Source organism: Scylla paramamosain, chromosome 35, assembly GCF_035594125.1.
Source record: "Scylla paramamosain isolate STU-SP2022 chromosome 35, ASM3559412v1, whole genome shotgun sequence".
NCBI classification, from domain to species: Eukaryota; Metazoa; Arthropoda; class Malacostraca; order Decapoda; family Portunidae; genus Scylla; species Scylla paramamosain.
In genome coordinates, this window is record NC_087185.1 from 8811603 (window position 1) to 8831639 (window position 20037).

The 20037-nt window shown below is 39.0% G+C and overlaps 1 protein-coding gene and 1 long non-coding RNA gene across 8 annotated transcripts in view; one reads left to right on the top strand and one right to left on the bottom strand.

Annotated features, from left to right (window-relative positions):
* The window catches only part of LOC135090640 (myosin-7B-like), a 63475-nt gene extending 57835 nt beyond the window's left edge, over positions 1-5640 (top strand). For all 7 annotated transcript variants that reach the window (XM_063987585.1, XM_063987583.1, XM_063987589.1 and 4 more), the window contains one exon: positions 3456-5640. In XM_063987585.1, coding sequence (XP_063843655.1) covers positions 3456-3669 — 214 coding nt within the window. In that variant the 3' untranslated portion in view covers positions 3670-5640. The remainder of the gene's footprint in view (positions 1-3455) is intronic.
* LOC135090642 (uncharacterized) lies at positions 59-7503 on the bottom strand. Its single transcript, XR_010262065.1, has 4 exons — positions 7451-7503; positions 3438-3522; positions 2874-2990; positions 59-405 (listed from the first exon to the last, which is right to left on the bottom strand). It is a non-coding gene; the product is annotated as an uncharacterized LOC135090642 (long non-coding RNA).
* Positions 7504-20037: the final 12534 nt, after the last annotated feature.

Genomic DNA, 20037 nt, shown 5'->3' on the forward strand with positions numbered 1-20037 from the left:
TTTACTCATGACTATAATTGATTTACTTGAGAAGGATTCTTAGTTCATAGGCCACCAAATTATCAGCTTCACCTTTCCTTTTGCTCTCTTGGGTCGAGGCTACATGCCATGTGATCCAGTGATGTGCATTTCTGTATGATATGCCTTAGCTCATTTCATATTTTAATTCATACCATGAAACTGCAGTGATCACAAAACCCAGAGATATTTGTAAAAATTTGATACAAAAATTAAAGAAATTATGGTTCTGCAATCACTGCAGTCCCATGATAGTTCACACCACATACAAGAAAGGTAATTCTATTAAGGCATATAATACAAAAAATGGCCATCACAGGAGCATGTAATATGTATCCTGGTCCTGAGAGTCAGTGGCAAAGATGCAGTTGATGATGTCTTTTCTTGCTGAGAGGGAAGGCAAGTGAACAAGATTAGATAGAGCAAGGAGAGATCTCAGTCTGGTTATGTAGGTAGATTACAAAGACATACGAGGTAAAATATTCATCAAGACTGATTAAGAAGTTTCAGTACCTTTTTTGAAGTGCCATGGCATTACAGTGGGTTTTGTTCATTGTATTTTTGATGGTAACATGTCAGACCATTTCAGTGCCTGCATGACACTGTACTGCCTTGAAGTTCCTACCTTCCCAGCTTATGCTAGCCTTCTCTCAGGATCCCAAGGCTGTTTCTTTGTCACCCCTGCAACTCATGAGACTCGTGTATTTTCATCATTACAGTTGAGCTTTGCTTAGTACCAGTTGAAGTTCCACTGACATGATAGCCCAGATCATGGCTATGAAGAAGACAAGCCATGAAACCAAGGAAATAATAAGCAAGTTGACTAATATAGCATTGCTATAAGTCAATAGTGTGGTTCTGTGGTAAAGTGTTTTGTGGAGTCTCTCACATATGACAGCAAGATGAGTTAATTAAATTCTCCAAGAATAGCTAGAGTTTTTTTTAGGCATGAACAGTTAACCACTGTTTTCTTGACAGTGATGTGCACATCAATGCTGCATTGTCAGCTTTGCTACACAGCCAACTCATGTACTTCCCTGGTTTTGTGACCTGCCTCCTTAAAAGAAATTCACAAAACTCAGTCATAGCTATATAAAGAAGTGTGAGTGTGCTACAGGTAACAGAGAAACAGCCTTAATGGATACATGATTGCAAATGTGAGCTAGCATCAGCAGGAGGCAGAACCTCATGGCAGTGAGGTGCTACAACTTAATTTTGCTCTTAAGAAATGCAACAAGCAATAAACAAAATTGTCTCAGCACTTTTAAACATTTGTCAAGAACTGGACAATGAGAGAACGAATGGGTTTTTAAATGTGAGTGGTTGTGTTTCATAAACATAATGTGGGTCTGTGAGCTGAGAGAGACAGCGAGTGAGAAATTTGGTGCGGGGTGGTTGTGGTGAGTGACTGTGGTTCATAAACATATTGTGGAGGGACATACTGTGAATCTGTGGCATACTGTGGGTTGAGAGAGAGAGAGAGAGAGAGAGAGAGAGAGAGAGAGAGAGAGAGAGAGAGAGAGAGAGAGAGAGAGAGAGAGAGAGAGAGAGAGAGAGAGAGAGAGAGAGGGGACCTAACATCTAGTCAGTGACATTCATGATTAGAAATCCTGCTGATGTTAGCATCACATTGCAGGAACTGGCAACTTACTCCTTTTTTTTTTTTCAGACCGAGGAGGAGTAACCACGTGGCTACTTAGGTTAACCCCTCATGTGTTTTTGAAAGCATGGAATAACGTGTACAGTATTTGGCGTATTGACATAAGGGAAAATTCTCTTTTGTAAATGCTCTTTGCTTCAGCTAACAAAATGGTTGTGTTTGTTTTAAACAGTGTTCACTGAGGTGATGTGCAATGCCTGGAAAATATACAGGTCACAGTTACATAGTATGTGTGTCAGAGTTCCACTAAAATGGTGAAAAATAGAAACAATAGGCTGTATAACGATTGCAGTGAAAAGACTGAGTGTGTTGGTATGTTGGGAAATGGAGCGATGAGGGATGCAAGGATGTGCCTCACCACAAACATTGTGGTGGGCTGCCCCCCATTTTTTTTTTTTTTAGTTGTTTTGCTGTAAGCTAAGGATGTACCTTCTCTTGATACAATGTGTTGTCAAACATTTTGGGGTGGCCCACCACCATGTTTGTGGTGAGGCACATCCTCACATCCTTCATCGCTCCATTTCTCCATCAGTCCTTTCATTGGAATAGATGTACAGCCTATTATTTCTCTTTGTTTCACCATTTTTGTGAACCTTTGATGCATGTACTATGTAATCATGGCCAGTATATTTTCCAGGAATTGCACATCACCTCAGGGAACACTTTGTTTAAAGCAAATACAGCCATTTTGTTGGCCGAAGTTAGCAGACACAAAAGATAACTTTACCATATGTCAATATGCCAAATACTGAATCCGTTATTCCATGCTTTAAAAAAAATAGGGATTAACAACTTAAGTAGCCATGTAGTTATTTTCTCCTGGCAGATTTTTTCAGACCGAGAAGGAATGAGTTGCCAGTTTGTGCAATTTGATGCTCATGTTGGTGGGAATTCTAATTGCAAATGTTGCTGACTTTATATACCAGGCTGACATTCCTCACAGGAAGTCTAGACACACAACCCTGAATATCTTCTCATATAAAAAAATAAAATAAACCTCAACAATATACTGTTCTCACACTGAACATACTCCTTCATTCAGCATTCACATATTGTATGTAGACTTCAAATATTCTATTCTGAAATTCTTTATTCTATGTCTTTCACTTGGTCCCTCTTTCCTCAACATGACTCATACAACACGTCATAAATTCTCTACACATGCATGCCCAGGTTCAGGTACAGCTTCACTTACTTCCTCACATCATCAATTGCTTTCCTCTTCTACTTATCCCATCAAGTAACTCCTGAACATCTCCAGTTCTTCCTCCTCCTCCTCAGTTCCTTGTTCACACCAACTCGTCTTTAATCACTGCAAAGGAAATAATATATTTTAATTACATTATATGTCTGGACAGGAAATGACTTTTTGCAATAATGGACAGAATTGTAGTTTTTGTTTACTGAGGTTGTACAGATCTATTTTCCTTTACCTTTTAATACATTTTGCCTTTCCTTGTACATATTAAGTAGTGTTCCAGTTCATTATGACAAAATACTTGTACACACACACACACACACACACACACACACACAGTCTCACATAGCTTTGTATGTTTACTTATTTGTAGTGCATAGAATAACAGTGATATAAGTGTTTGTTATCTAAACGTTATTCTTGCTGCATAATAAATGAGTAAAAATACGCAAATCATTGATTTAATGAACTGTGCAGAGACCCAGATCACTGATATGATATGCAAAACAATTATGAATAGCTAGATTTATGTAGAGAGTTTTTAATGATCCATGTACTCACAACTTGTGTTTACTGCAGACTCTGGAAGGGATCCCAGACGTTGTGTCCAGCTGCCCAGCCCTCAAGCAACTCTTCAACACACTGGCTGCCAATGAGAAATCCACACAGCAGCAGCAGCAGAATGGGAACATTAATACTCAGAATGGCTTTACTAACAACACAGTCAACAACAAGGACCTTAATGCCAACCCACAGTCCATTATCAGCCCTACCGTCAACAATAAGATGCTAATCACCAACCAGTCTGCAGAAACCCACCTCTGAATGACTTGCAGAGAATGGGCTTAGTAGTGTGTGCATGTGTGTGTGCGTGTGTCTGTGTGTGTATTTTATTCTTAATCCAACTGTAGCAATGCCAAGCTTGTCTTTTAAGTGAACAATAACTTTTGAGGCCATAAGTGATTTCTCAGCATAAGCAAATTAACTATATCACTGGGAAATCGTTCATATCATTATTGCCTTAAAATTATGACCTCAGCTGGTATTGGCTACGTTTTGGTGAGTGAAATATGCACAGCCTCTTTATTCCTCCCTCTTTTATGTTGGTACAGATTATGACTGAATAAAAGTCATATGTTCACACTTAAAGCAACCTGATGTGTTCTTAGGTGATCCTCAAGTCATAATTTGCATACATAAATGAGAACTTGATCAAGGACTATCCATGAATTCCTAGTTCTGCTTCAATCACCCAGCATCCAAAGGTTTCAACCAACAGATACTCTCCACAGCAAGGCTTCCCATGTCCACAGTAGCTGGTCTAGTGATAGTCTTTGCTCTGTAACACCAAAGCCTCTTTTTTTTTTCTGTAGTAACTTATATAGTACTTTGTAGATGTGTATATATGAGTACACATTATAAAGGGCTATGTCTGTAGGCCCTGACTGATCCTCACGAGAGATGAGCAATGCCTTATAAAGAGCTATGAATGTATATTTAAATGCAGTGCTCCATCATTTTAGGTAATTCCATATATAATTAAATGTATTACTCTCCATCAGTATTGCTTGGTAACTTTGGAACCTGGCTGTCCTGCAAGCTATGGATTCTCATATGCTCAATAGTGTTAATGCACTGAGCTGTGTGATCAGAAATAATCAAACACTAGACAAGCAACATGTAATGGTTTAGAATGATATACTGTAGTGGTCATATATTGTCAGCCATATAAGTGCTCCTTCAACTATTTATTATACTGGCTTAAAGACAAAATATATGTGTACCAGAGCACTTAGCTGTAGTGTGTCTTATGTACCCTTAGCACGCCTGCCATCCAGACCTCCACAGAACAAGTGTACACGTTCATTGCTTGTGTTGTTGTGCAAGACGTTTCCAAGAAAACGTAACATGCTACCCAAATATCCACACAAGTATACACATGACATGCTAAGCTGGGATTTGCATGACTCCTCAGGCCAGGCACACACACAATACCCAACCACTGTGATGGAGCAGAAAGCCTTAATGACTGTTTTCTTTGACATGAATTTGAATGTGACAAAATTATCGTTATTCCAAAATTTTTAACATCAAATTCTTAAGTTATGTCCATCTCTCTTTTTTCATACTGTTTATTTAATCTACTCAAAGATTACATTCTGATAAATTTCATTAATGAATTCAGACACATGGATGAATTGGAACAAAATTAAGCTGCTGGCTGGGATGAACTAACATGTTTGTAGAAAAGATGATACCATAAGTGTGTTTTGAGTCCCCAGGTGGTCCCAGGTATGGCAGGACTGTACTGAACTGAGGCTTGGGAGTGAGGAACATTACTTAGGGTGAAGCCACATTCTTGGTGGGCTCAGTACTCTCCTCTGATCCCTCTCTAAGACTACAACTCTCTTAACTGGTCACAAAATAAAAGTTAAACAAAACTGAATTGTGACAGTACAGTTTATACACCAAACAAAAAATATTGTTAGTATGATCCACATATTTTCGGAAATTTACTTGACCGACTGTCCTTTGTATATAACTTTATTTTTAAAACTATTTAAGTTATACATAGAAATAAAGTAATTATCAGCTGTAATATTGTTCCAGTTCATCCAGAGCTTTTTAGTGTAAATAAAAAGTTTCACCTTTAGGTTCGACCAAAACCCTTCTCAGTTAGGTTAGTCATAATGATCTCGATTTGGTTTATAAACTCAGTAGCATCATTTTGTACTTAGCTTTATATTAAAAAAACTGAATAAAATGCCTTACTTTTCTATTAAACCTTGCAACATGTATAACTGGAATGCATCCCTGCCACCAAAATAGGGCAAATTAGGTTAAAAGATGGAATTTCAAGGAAGTTGAACTATGAGGAAAATGAAAGGTGGGAGGAGGTTGGAGGTTTGAGATGAGGTTAAAGTTTAAGAGGAAAATGGAAAGAAATATCAGAATTCAGGGGAAAACTGGTTGGAGTTCAGAGGAAACAAAGGAAGGAGGTTGGAGTTTGGAGGGAGAGGATGAAAGTATGAGGTAAGATTGAGTTCAGAAGAAAAACAGGAAGAGGTTAAGAAAAAATGAAGGTTTGAGGAAAAAAAGGTTGGTAAGGAAGGGGTTTGGTGTTGAGGAGAACAGAAGTTGATGTTATGGGAAAGGTAGTTTGTGTTAAGAGGAAGGGGAAAGAGGTTGGTGTTATGAGGAAAGGAACGAGTTTAGAGGAAAGTGGGCAGTCATGAGAAAAGGGTGCGGAGTCAGTTGAGAGGAAAATAGCCGGGTTCAAGACCAAAGTGGCAGAGTCAAGAAGAAAATGGGTGGAATCGAGAGGAAAGGTGATGGAGTCGAAGAAAGAGGGCTGGATCAAGAGAAAGAGGTTGGTGTTAATAGGAAGGAGGTTATGTCAATAGGAAGAAGATAAGTTGACGTTAAGAGGACGAGGGAAAAAGTTAATGTTAAGAAGAGGGAGGCTGGTCTTAAGAGGAAGAGGAAAGAGGTCAGTGTTATGAGTAAGAAGGTTCGTGTGTGGTATGAGTCAAGAGGAAGAAAACAGGAACGAAGAAGAAGAAAGCAGAAATGAAGAGGAAGGAGGCAGAAATGAAGACGGAGGCGGCAAAAAAGAATGATAAAATAAGCGGAACTACTTGAGCAATTGAGGATGTTGCTAATGCAGACAGGGAAAAAAAAAAAATCTGTACAATGTAGCTATATACTTACATTACTAAAGAAAAGAACAATACGAGAGACTAACTGGAAGAAGAAACACGGAAGCAATAGATAATCAAACACAGAAGAAATAAACGACTAATTTAACAAGCCTTTGAACAAGCGGAACGAGATGTGAATCTTCGTGACTCCATGAGCATTAGTTAAGACTTGACGCAGTAACTAATATCTGCATTTAATTCGTGACAACTGCTAAAAAAAAAAAAAAAAAAAAAAAAAAAAAAAAAAATGAAAATAAAATAAAGTACTTTTTCGAACGGTGACCGTATTAATCGTGTAAATGCAGCAAAGAGAAGCCCTAATTCAGCTAGCGAATTCTAACCAACGGAATGAGACGAGGCTTCGGGACGCCGTAGCATTAAGTTGTAAAAGCCTGACGTAGTGACTCATTTTGTACATTAACGCATGGCTTCTTGCAAAAAATCAAAATAATTTTCATATATTGACTATATTAAACAAGCAAATGTAGAAAAACAGTGCCTTAACAAGAGCTCCGGAACGAGAAGAACGAGACATGTAGCTTCGTAACATGGCAAGTCACTCGTTAAGGCTACACGTATTTACATAAAGAACCTGAACACGACATTTGAAACGTAATCTTGATACACTACCTATTAATTCGTTGTAATAAATATAATACGGCTTATGTGTTAAAGAGTAAAGACTATTGGCGGTTGAAATAAGGACCACAACTACTCCGTCATCATTCTTACTGCTAGTTATGTCCTTACATTTGCTTCTACGTAAGTTTCACACGTTTTCTACTTTTCTGTCTGGTACGAAACTGTCCCCGTAGTGTAGTAGATATGCATCTGTGTAGATGGACAAAGAAAACATAAATTAAGGATATTTACCTTCAGAAGTATGATAAACATCCCTTCCTCTCCCTGGCCAAACTGCTACTGAATCGGGACGAAGAGCAAATAGAAAATGTCTCCCACCCCGTTTTCTTTCGGTAATGTAAGGAGAAACATTCCTATAGTTACCAAGGTCATAAATCCCCCACTAGATTTTCCTAGAGCAAATTTAAGACAACACGTAAATAAAAAGTTGTTTTAAAACTGTGGTTGTTATTAGTTGCTACTAAAGGAAAAAGTATAGAGTGTTTTAACTTTTATGAATTATGTTTTGCATATATAAACATTACCACCTCCACACCACTCCTATCTGCATTGTCATTTCCATCAGCATCCCTTTCCTCTCCTCTCCCATCAGCATCACCCCTTCCACCTCTTTTCCTATCAACATCACCCCTTTTCAATTCCCATCAACATCACCCCATCTATTTCTATCATCAGTTTCATTCTTTTCCACCTCCTCTGCAACATCACCTCTTCCACTCATTTAGCCAGAATTTCCATGTTTCTTCTTCTTATTTTTTCTTTTAATTAATTCCTCATTGTAGTTTGTTTTTATACCCTTTCCCTCTTAGTCACAATATGTAAGGTCTCCCCATCTAACTAACAGGATCTGACTTACATTACTATATTTTAAACTTGACTGAATAGAAATTGTCTATCTATATATCACGTCGACAATCCCACACAGGGCGGCCCAGACAAAGTGCCACACACACACACACACACACACACACACACACACACACACACACACATAATTCACATCATTGGTCAGTCTCGTGTAAAATACGTGATATATGCACTATAGCCAATCGCAAGGCTCACAGAACAATGACGTCAGAAAAGTTGAGTATGCACTGGCGAATCACAAAACTCACATAAGAGTGACGTAAGAAAAGAGCACACAGTCGCTAAATCACAAAACACTAGTTATGACGTCAGCACAGCGATTCACAGGCCAAAGAAAACACTAGGATAACACTGGGGGCCTAAAACAAGAGAACAAGGTGTTTCTGTGCCAAATAAATTGCAAAATAACAACAATACACAACAAAAATTATAACGCTGCAAAAATAACGCACATGATGGCGATAAAATCTTCAAGTGTGGTGGATCGTGGCAGATTATGCACTGGAAGCCACGAGCAGGAAAGATCACACGGACAGGAAGTACCAAAACTTGCAGAAGACTGACAACTGAGAAGTCCTTAAGTCTTGAAGTGATAGGAACACTGCTTAAAAATCAGTTGAGGTGTAGTATTGAAGTGAAGACTGGCTGTTAAAAAGTTCTTGAGTCTTGAAACGACAGGAACGCAGCTTAACTTAGTCGAGATGTGTCAATGACGGCTCGAAAAGTCTGACTGGGGCAGAGCAACCTTGGTATTGTTCAGTGCCTCAAAAACTCTATTCCTCCATTTATCAACTCGACACAAGCTTCCAGATAATTATACCCTCTTCTTGAATGACATTCAACTGTCCCCCTCTTCTACACTGAACATCTTCGGTCTGTCCTTTTCTTATAATCTAAACTGTAAACTTCACATCTCATCTCTAGCTAAAACAGCTTCTGTGAAGTTAGGTGTTCTGAGACGTCTCTGCCAATTTTTTTCACCTCTCCAGTTGTTAACTGTACATGGGCCTTATCTGTCCATGTATGGAGTATGCTTCACATGTCTGGGGGGGTTCCACTCATACCGCTCTTTTAGACAGGGTGGAATCATAAGCTTTTCGTCTCATCAGCTCCTCTCCTTTACTGACTGTCTTTAGCCTTTTTTCCTCATCAACACAATGTTGCATCTTCTATCACTATTTTCATGCTAACTGCGCCTTTGATTTTGCTAAATGCATGTCTCTCCTCCTCCCACGGCCTTCCTGCACAAGACTTTCTTCTTTCTCTCACCCCTATTCTGTCCATCTCTCTAATGCAAGAGTTAACCAGTATTCTCAGTCATTCATTCTTTTCTCTGGTGAACTCTGGAACTCCCTGCCTGCTTCTGTATTTCCACCTTCCTATGACTTGAACTCCTTCAAGAGAGAGGTTTCAGGACACTTATCCTTTAGTCTTTGACTACCGCTTCGGACCCTGTTCTGGGACCGGCATCTCAGTGGGCTTTTTTTCTTTTTTTTATTGGATTTTTGTTGCCCTTGTCCAGTGTCCCTCCTACACACACACACACACACACACACACACATATATATATATATATATATATATATATATATATATATATATATATATATATATATATATATATATATATATATATATATATATATATATATGTATATGTGTCATTGGTAGCACTGGGCCAGCAGGTTGTGAAGCTAGGCATTGGCATTGATGTAGAAGCTGCAAATAGAGGCAGCCTAGAGAGATCAGGAGTGGCATGGAAGGTGATTGGTTAGAAGAGCAGCAATATGTGGATTACTCATGGAGGGGCTGACCTTATATAAGGAGCTGTGGCGGCCCCTGAAAGAGAGAGAGTGTGCCTGCTTCCCATGACACCAGATAGAAAAGAACCCCTGAGAGAGAGAGAGAGAGAGAGAGAGAGAGAGAGAGAGAGAGAGAGAGAGAGAGAGAGAGAGAGAGAGAGAGAGAGAGAGAGAGAGAGAGAGAGAGAGTGCCCGTTTCCTGCCTACACAACACCTGTGCCGACAGTCTGCTATACACTCCCCTTGTGTTACACGATGACACTAGTTGCCCACCGCTGCCACTACATGCACTCTGTGAGGATTGTGTGCCCTGGCAATCTGAGACAATGAGCACCTGATGCTGAGGTGTTTGTGTGACACCTGCGTAGTCTGTTACGGCGTGAACTACCATCACTGGTGTGATGTTGTTGGCAAGCTGTGACTCTGTAGTGTTCTGTGCAATGCTGCTGTACTGTGAGGTGGGACGTGCTATCCAGTGATAAAGATGTTTTGCTGAGTAAGGCCTGGTGGTGGAAGCCTTACTTGTACTGTACCATGTTAGTGTTCCTCGTGTCCTGTAGTGCTGCTTTGTGCTGGCAATAAAGTCAGGGGTGCCAGTGAGACAGTATTTTGTTGCCTTCCCTCTCTCAGTAGTCTGTTGAGTCCTGACAGTTGTCATGTGTATATGCCTTGCCCTCACTAATGAAACAAATCCAACAACAACAGCATTTGTGGATCCCTGGACTGCTGCAGTGGTAAGCATGTACCTGACTGTGCCTGAAGGTTGAAGGGGCATGCAACAACAATATATATATATATATATATATATATATATATATATATATATATATATATATATATATATATATATATATATATATATATATATATATATATATATATATATATATATATATATATGAAAAAAATATCAAGTCTACTGAGTGTAATGATCCTGTACTGGTCCTGCAGCAAGTCAGACACCAATGAATCATTGCCATCTCTTACAAGAAAAATATTCAAATGCATAAAAAAAAAAAAAGTAAGGTCTTTTTGTTGATAACAATAAATGTAGTTATGACGTTTAATGTACTTAATTCTTTTTTTAATGCAAAGTAAGTTTTTTTTATTTTAACATAACAGATCTGTCCTACTTAAGATTTTTGTGAAAACTCATGTTCGGTAATGTATATTAAACTATGATTTAACATTGGTCAAGTTTAATACAAGAAAATGGTCTCATAAGACTGAAACAAATAATCAGTGCAAACAAACAAGTATTAATGGAATTGAATAGTTTAAATAAAAAAAAGTAAAATAAAATAAAATACTTATTATTATTATTATTATTATTATTATTATTATTATTATTATTATTATTATTTATTTATTTATTTATTTATTTTTTTTTTTTATCTATTTTTTTCTTTAGAAAAATAATTATTTTTTACAATCCTGTTTGAGGGTCTTGCACAACTTCCTTATTGCAATTGACAGCAGTGACAGTTGACCCCATTGAAGTTTTGACTCGTTAAATCTGTTACCAGTTCTTAATATATGGCTCTAGTGGTAGCACGGGTGAACAGCATGATGTATACCTTGGCAACTTCACTAGCTTCTAACTTGACCTTAAGGGCACCGGTAAAGTCCACTGTCTCTCTCTCCTGCACAATACCGACTGCCCTTGAATAAAAGGACAGTAAGCTCATGGAGCATGATCTTCCTCTCCTAAATCCAAATTATCATGGCGACTCCTACACCAGCCTCGGAGTCCCCATCTGGGGAGGGGACCATAAATGTCCCCAGGTCGGACTGCCTTTCTGTCAATGACCCTAAGTGTCTTGACACCCTCCTCAAATTTTTCTTTATTAACTTCTGCAACATTCGCGGTCTAAGATCTAATTTTCAATCTGTAGAACACCACCTCTCCTCTTCTAAACCTCATCAACTTTTCCTCACTGAAAGTCAGGTGTCTGAGGCAACTGACAGTAGCCCCTTTTCTGTTCTCTCCTACTTTCTCTATCCTCATTTTCGATCCAAAGCTGGATGTTGCGTTTATGTGCGCAATGACTTAACCTGCTCTCGTGCCCACGCACTTGAATCTTTCAAGTTTTCCACCATCTGGCTATGACTACAGAGTCACTCTCAAACTAAATTTATCTGTGCTGTATACCTCTCACCTAACTCCTCTGACTATAAGAAATTCTTTGACTACTTAACTTCCAAAGTGGAGCACATTCCGACCCTCTTCCCTTTTGCAGAGATCTCCATTCTTGGAGACTTCAATGTTCACCACCAGCTTTGGCTTTCCTCTCCCTTTACTGACCATCCTGGTGAACTAGCCTTCAACTTTGCTATCCTCCACGACCTAGAGCAATTGGTGCAACACCTTACTCACATTCCTGACCGTCTTGGAGATACGCCCAACATTCTTGACCTTTTCCTGACCTCTAACCCTTCTGCTTATGCTGTCACCCTTTCTTCTCCGTTGGGCTCCTCCGATCACAATCTCATATCTGTATCTTGTCCTATCGCTCCAATCCCTCCTCAGGATCCCCCTAAGTGAAGGTGCCTCTGGCGTTTTGCCTCTGTTAGTTGGGGGGACCTGAGGAGGTATTTTGCTGATTTTCCTTGGAATGACTACTGCTTCCATGTCATAGACCCGTCTTTGTGTGCTGAGCGCATAACAAAGGTGATAGTGTCTGGCATGGATGCGTACATTCCTCACTCTTTTTCTTGACCTAAACCTTCCAAACCTTGGTTTAACACAGCTTGTTCTCGTGCTATACATGATAGAGAGGTGGCCCACAAAAGGTACTTAAACCTTCCATCACCAGAATCTCATGTACTTTATATTTCTGGCCGGAACCATGCCAAGTCTGTTCTCCAACTAGCCAAAAACTCCTTCATTAACAGAAAGTGTCAAAAACTTTGAAGACTTAACTCCCCTCGTGACTTCTGGCATCTAGCCAAAAATATGTCCAATAACTTTGCTTCTTCTTCTTTCCCTCCTTTATTTCAACCAGATGGCACCACTGCTATCACATCTATTTCTAAAGCTGAACTCTTTGCTCAGACCTTTGCTAAAAATTCTACCTTGGATGCTTCTGGGCTTGTTCCTCCCTCTCCTCCACCCTCTGACTACTTCATGCAACCTATTAAAATTCTTCGCAATGATGTTTCCATGCCCTTGCTGGCCTAAATCCTTGGAAGGCTTATGGACCTGATGGAGTCCCTCCTATTGTTCTCCGAAACTGTGCCTCCATGCTTGCACCTTGCCTAGTCAAACTCTCTCAGCTCCGTCAGTCAACATCTACTTTTCCTTCTTGCTGGAAGTTTGCCTACATTCAGCCAGTTCCTAAAAAGGGTGACCGTTCTAATCCCTCAAACTACCATCCTATTGCTTTAATTTCCTGCCTATCTAAAGTTCTTGAATCTATCCTCAACAGGAAGATTCTTAAACATCTATCACTTCACAACCTTCTATCTGATCGCCAGTATGGGTTCCGTCAAGGCTGCTCTACTGGTGATCTTCTGGCATTCCTTGGTCATCCTCTTTTAGAGATTTTGGTGAAACTTTTGCTGTTACCTTGGACATATCAAAAGCTTTTGATAGAGTCTGGCACAAAGCTTTGATTTTCAAACTACCCTCCTACGGCTTCTATCCTTCTCTCTGTAACTTCATCTCAAGTTTCCTTTCTGACCGTTCTATTGCTGTTGTGTTAGACGGTCACTGTTCTTCTCCTAAATCTATTAACAGTGGTGTTCCTCAGGGTTCTGTCCTTTGATCCACCCTCTTCTTATTATTCATTAATGATCTTCTAATCCAAACTTCTTTTCCTATCCACTCCTGCGCTGATGATACCACCCTGCACTTTTCCACGTTTTTTCATAGACATCAACCCTTCGGGAGGTAAATATTTCACGCAGGGAAGCCACAGAATGCTTGACTTCTGATCTTTCTAAAATTTCTGATTGGGGCAGAGCAAACTTGGTATTGTTCAATGCCTCAAAAACTTAATTCCTCCATCTATCAACTCGACACAACCTTCCAGACAACTATCCCCTCTTCTTCAATGACACTTAACTGTCCCCCTCTTCTACACTGAACATCCTCGGTCTGTCCTTTACTTATAGTTTGAACTGGAAACTTCACATCTCATCTCTAGCAAAAACAACTTCTATGAAGGTAGGCATTCTGAGACGTCTCTGCCAGTTTTTTTCACCCCCCCTGCTGCTAACTCTGTGGAAGGCCTTATCCGTCCATGTCAACTCCTCTCCTCTAACTGACTGTCTTCAGCCTCTCTCTCACCGTCGCAATGTTGCATTTCTAGCTATCTTCTACCGCTATTTTCATGCTAACTGCTCTTCTGATCTTGCTAACTGCATGCCTGCCCTCCTCCCGCAGCCTCGCTGCACAAAACTTTCTTCTTTCTCTCACCTTTATTCTGTCCACCTCTCTAACGCAAGAGTTAACTAGTATTCTCAGTCATTCATCCCTTTCTCTGATAAACTCTAGAACTCCCTGCCTGCTTCTGTATTTCCACCTTCCTATGACTTGAATTCCTTCAAGAGGGAGGTTTCAAGACACTTATCCATCAATTTTTGACTACTGCTTTGACCCTTTTATGGGACTGGCATTTCAGTGGGCATTTTTTTTTATTGGATTTTTGTTGCCCTTGGTCAGTGTCCTTCCTACATAAAAAAAAAAAAAAAAATTGTTTATATTTTTCTACAGTGTCTCTCACTAATTTTTTCCCTTCTTTAATAACATTTACCACTTTTTGTCTCAGGTATTGTTTCTCATTTTCTTGTTGTTCTATTATTTTCTTTAGTGATTCTTCTTCAAATTTACGTTAACCACTTATTTTGCTTCATTTCCACATGATTTACACTTGCCTTCATTTCCTTTCTGAACAGTTTCTAGTTTTTCCTTTATTTGTTTGTTTAAACAGTCATTTTCCACCTTTAACTTCTCATTTTTATCTTCCATCTCCATCAACTTTGCCTTAATAATCAGCAACTCCTCACCAGTCTCCTTCTGGTGTGCCTCCGATGTCTTTATTTTCTCCACTAACTTGTCTGTCATTTCTTCCATATATAAAATTCCTCTACACTGCAATCTATAATTTAGTTATCTTTCCTCGCCAGTAAAACCTTCAAAGGACCCCCGTTCTTTTGGGGTGCTGCCCTCTGCCATTTTGTCCAAAGTGTAAACAAACCAACCAAACTCTTCTAGAGATGGGATAACTATACTCAAGTACTGTTTCTCGCCTCCCTATTTCCTGGGTCTTCTTATCATAACTTGTTCTACCGTGAGCGATTTGTTATTCCTTCCTTCTATATGCAGAACACTAGGAAACATGTCCTGTCAGCTCCGCCGCCGCCATGTGTGTGTGAGAGAGAGAGAGAAAGAGACAGAATTTCTTAATACTTCCTCTCTCTCTCTCTCTCTCTCTCTCTCTCTCTCTCTCTCTCTCTCTCTCTCTCTCTCTCTTTAATTCTTTATTCACTCCTCCCCTTGCTGCTTATATTCATTCTTTCTATTTTCTCCCCATCCTCCCATCCCCTTCTTTCATCCCCTCCTCCACTTCCTTGCCCCATGTACTCTCCTTTCCCAGTTACGTCCCTTCCTCCCCTTTTTCCTTTCCTCTCTCTTCCTCTTTTGTCTTGTCTTAAACTTCACTCACTGTCACCTACCCTCCCCCTTATATGTCAGAGAGAGAGAGAGAGAGAGAGAGAGAGAGAGAGAGAGAGAGAGAGAGAGAGAGAGAGAGAGAGAGAGAGAGATTTTATTAGTATGTAGTAATATTATTAGTAACAATATTTGTGCTAAAGACATCTTCAATTCTCACAAGGGCTCAGATTTTTAGCTTCTTGGAGCTCTCCCCACTTGAGCACTGAAGAACAGACCAGCGGAGTTGCCTGTTGTGCTGCTGCCCAGGAAAAAGTGTCCTACAGTTCACTGGCAATGTGTCCTCACAGAGACCGCAGCAAGCTTAACTACTCACTCCTTGAAGTTTATGCTATATAGAAGTGAATAGCTGGTCTCCCAGGCTTTGTGATATTATTTGCTGAATACAAGTAATCATATAGGGCTGATTCTTTGCATTTTTTTTTTTCTGATCGAAGGAAAGAGACAGACAGACACATTGGTTATTCTCGTGTAATCGTTGTTACATTTAAAGAACAGGCATATAATAATATGCTGTAGCCTAGTTGAGACATTACAGGTCAAAATGTTGCCTGATGGTGGCCAGATATGACTAGTAAATCATGCTGCATGGTACTGTACATACAGCAGTTAAGAAATGAAATGCCAAAGCATCTCTTAGCCGGTATTTTCATACTATTCCGCGTTTTGGGTGCGTTCCATCTCTTAGGTATTTATTTATTATCCTAGTCTGTCTAGACAGACTGCAAGTATTATAATATAATGAAATATGGTCTATCATTAGCGATTATGAAGCAAGGAGAAACTGTAAATGAAATAGTAAACATTATTTACTTCATTTTAAATAATTCATGCTACACAGTTTTAATAATGGTTTTCACTCATGACTGATCTGTATGCAGATAATTTTGTATGTTTGAGGTTTTACTGAAAACAATACATGCCTAACATGTTTGCATCGCTGCCCACGAATGGCTGTCTTTCGCTCCGGTCCGCTCCCGTCCACAATTCTTGCAAGCCCTTAGAATTCTTTCGGCCCTATCTGACTTACTATTCAAGGCTAGAACAAATATCCTGGAGTTTGGATTGAGGAGAGAACGCAAAAATGAAGAAACAAACTGCCCTTAATGTAACTACGATGGAAAAAACCTAGAACATTTTTTGTTATACTGCCCAAAGCTACAAGACATTAGAGACATTACAAGACACCTCTAACAACCCTATCACACAAACATATTGGAAAAATTCTTACTCTTTGATAGAGATAATAAACAACAAGACTACAAGAACATCATAACATCACTCTGGAATAAAAGGATCTATTTAATAAGACATCAACAGTAAAAAAAGAAACTTATAAATGAATAAATAATAATAATAATAAAAGATAGGGGTATTGCAAAGGCAATACCTCAAAATACCAACTGAACTGAATTGGACAAGCAGTGACTTTCGGGGATATGACTAGCTGGGTGCGATATTAAGACAACTGGGGGATACAGAGTGAAAATACGCCGGCGGGGATGAGTTGAATCACCAATGAGCATCCTGTTCGAAGGACCAGTACGGCCAAACGGCATAAATGGCCGGTGCCAGGTTATATGTGTATTTACCTTGGGCCAGGTGAACATACAAATATAGCTAAGTACCTATCAACATAGGCCTGCCACTAAATATAATACTTAGCTAGATGTCTGGATGGAGTGTCCGCCAAGTTATGAATAGTAGTGTTGAGAAGGAGCTTAAGTTAAATGCTGGCTGGAGTCACACTCGAACGTAAAGCGGGGTATAATCTTAATGCTGTTTTGAAGGTAACTGACTCACTTTCCCCCCTTACCGCTTGCTGCGCATTGATATCGGTTTGCTCCGGGTTGTTGAATCCGCCCGATCCGGATCCTCATTGTTTCGTCCACTCGTCACAGTGGATTGTTATATTTCAGTTTCATTACTTCCCATCACCACTAATTTTCCTTTTGGAACGACAGTTCCGACATCCCAGACCCACCCCATACTATCCACGTACCAGCCCAGCCCCACATAGACCCTAATATAGACCATCCACATACCACCCGCGGATCGCGGTCAGATGATCCCCCACAGAGCTGACCTGACTTGACCTCCCTGTGCACATCTGCCCACCGCTGCCCACACCTGCACAACCTACGCACTTCTCCCCTCAAAAAAAAAAAAAAAAAAAAAAAAAAAGCGAAACATTGATCGAGATGGTGAGTGTTTCTCCTAACTTCTGCTGGTCCTAACTCTCCCCACCTGCTGTTATCGTGTCAATTACAGAATTCCATGTACTTATGTAGGGCTAAGTTGTATATCATCGTTTTATCTCTTATTTAGTGGTGTTCAGACCGTCACGTTAAACAGAAATAAGAAAAAGTGATGAATTAATGGTGTGCTGTTTTTGTTTGTAGCTTAACTTGTAAGACTAAAAAAAAGTTTAATAATATGGAAGGTTAGACAATCAGCAGAAATAAAGATAAAATGATGGATCAATCATATAAAGTTATTCTATTAACTTTTTAGGCTTTAAAAAAAAAAAAAAAAAAAAAAAAAAAAAAAAAAAAATATATATATATATATATATATATATATATATATATATATATATATATATATATATATATATATATATATATATATATATATATATATATATATATATATATATATATATATATATATATATATATATATATATATATATATATATATATATATATATATATATATATATATGAAAGGTTAGACTGTCGTAAAAGTGAAATGATGCGGTTTTCATGGCTTCTTCTGCTGCTATTTAGTGGTGTATAGACCCTGAAGCCAAGTAAACATAAGTATAAAGCGATGAATAAATTATATTGAATGTTTTTATTAGAATTTCAAGCTTGAAACACACACACACACACACAATAATAATAATAATTGCAGGTAGCGCCAGGACATCCGGTCGCTTGAACCAGGAATGAACAAATACAAAATCACCCCCGTTCCGTTTTCTTTCGGTATTGTAAGGACAAACTTTAGCATAGTTACCAAGCATGTGAATACCCTTATTTAATGCTCGTAGAGGCAAATTTAAGACAGCACGCAAATAAGGGTTGCTTTCAGAATTGTGGTTGTTACTAAAGAAAGAAGTATAGTGTGTTTTAACAATTATATATATTTTGCTGGTGGGTGTATGCAATTCTAACTTTTCACTTCCCCGTAGGTCTATATTTTTCATTAAACATATATGAAAATTTCCCTTTTTACACTCTACTCTCATCTACATTACCTTCTCCACTCTCCACTTCCATCTCAATTCCTATCAACATCACCCCTTCCACACAATCCCAATCCCACACACGGCGGCCTGGACAAAGCACCACACACACACACACACACATTATTTGGACCTCCAAAAAACATTTGACAGAGTACCGCATAGGAGGTTGTTATGGAAAGTGAAGATGTTTGGAGGATTGTGAGAAGGGCTGCTAAAGTGGATGGAGAGCTTCTTGTAAGGTAGAGAGATGAGAACAGTAATTAAGGACCAGAGGTCAGCCCTGGAAGAAAGTTTTAAGTGGGGCTCCACAGGGTTCTGTGTTAGCACCAATAATGTTTGCTGTGTACATTAATATGTCAGAAGAAATAACCAGCTACATTAGCTTATTTGCAGATGACACAAAATTATTGAGAAAATAGAAAAAAAAGGAAGACAGCATAATACTTCAACGGGACCCAAACAAGATCTGGGAGTGGAGCCAAAAATGGCACATGGAATTCAATGTAAAGAAATGCAGTGTGAAAAAATTTGGCAAGAGACAGACAGGAGATTATTCATTGGGGAATGAGAGAATCAGCAAAAGAACAGAAGAGAGAGAGCTTGGTGTAATTATCACTGAAAAGCTGTCACCAGAGAAACACACAAACAAAATTAGAGGTGAAACCTATAATCTACCGAGAAACATAAGGACAGCATTTACACATTTGGATGAGGAAATGATTAAAAAAATTTATTGTGACCATGATACGCCCAAGATTGGAATATGCAGCTGTGGTGTGGTCACCTAGTGCCAAGAAATCTATAAGAAAAGTGGAAGGGATACAAAGAGCAGCAACAAAGTGATCTCTTTAGGTTTGAAGGATTTACTGTATGAAGAAAGACTGTCTAAACTGGGTCTTATAACACTGGAACAGAGAAGAGAGAGAGGTGATGTGATCACACTGTACAGTGATGACTGGTATGGAAAACTTGGATAGGAAGGACTTGATGATGTGGGATACAAGAAGCTTGAGGGGACAACAGAAAACTGAAAAAAGATGCTTGTAGAAGAGATGTAAAGAAAAATAGCTTCCCGCATAGAACTGTGGAGGTCTGGAATGATCTGGACTAAGAAGTCATTGATGTAAATATGATAAATAAATTTAAGACAAAATTAGATATAGAGACAGGACAGCATGAGCATAGCTCTTTTTCTGAATATCACAACTAGGTAAATACA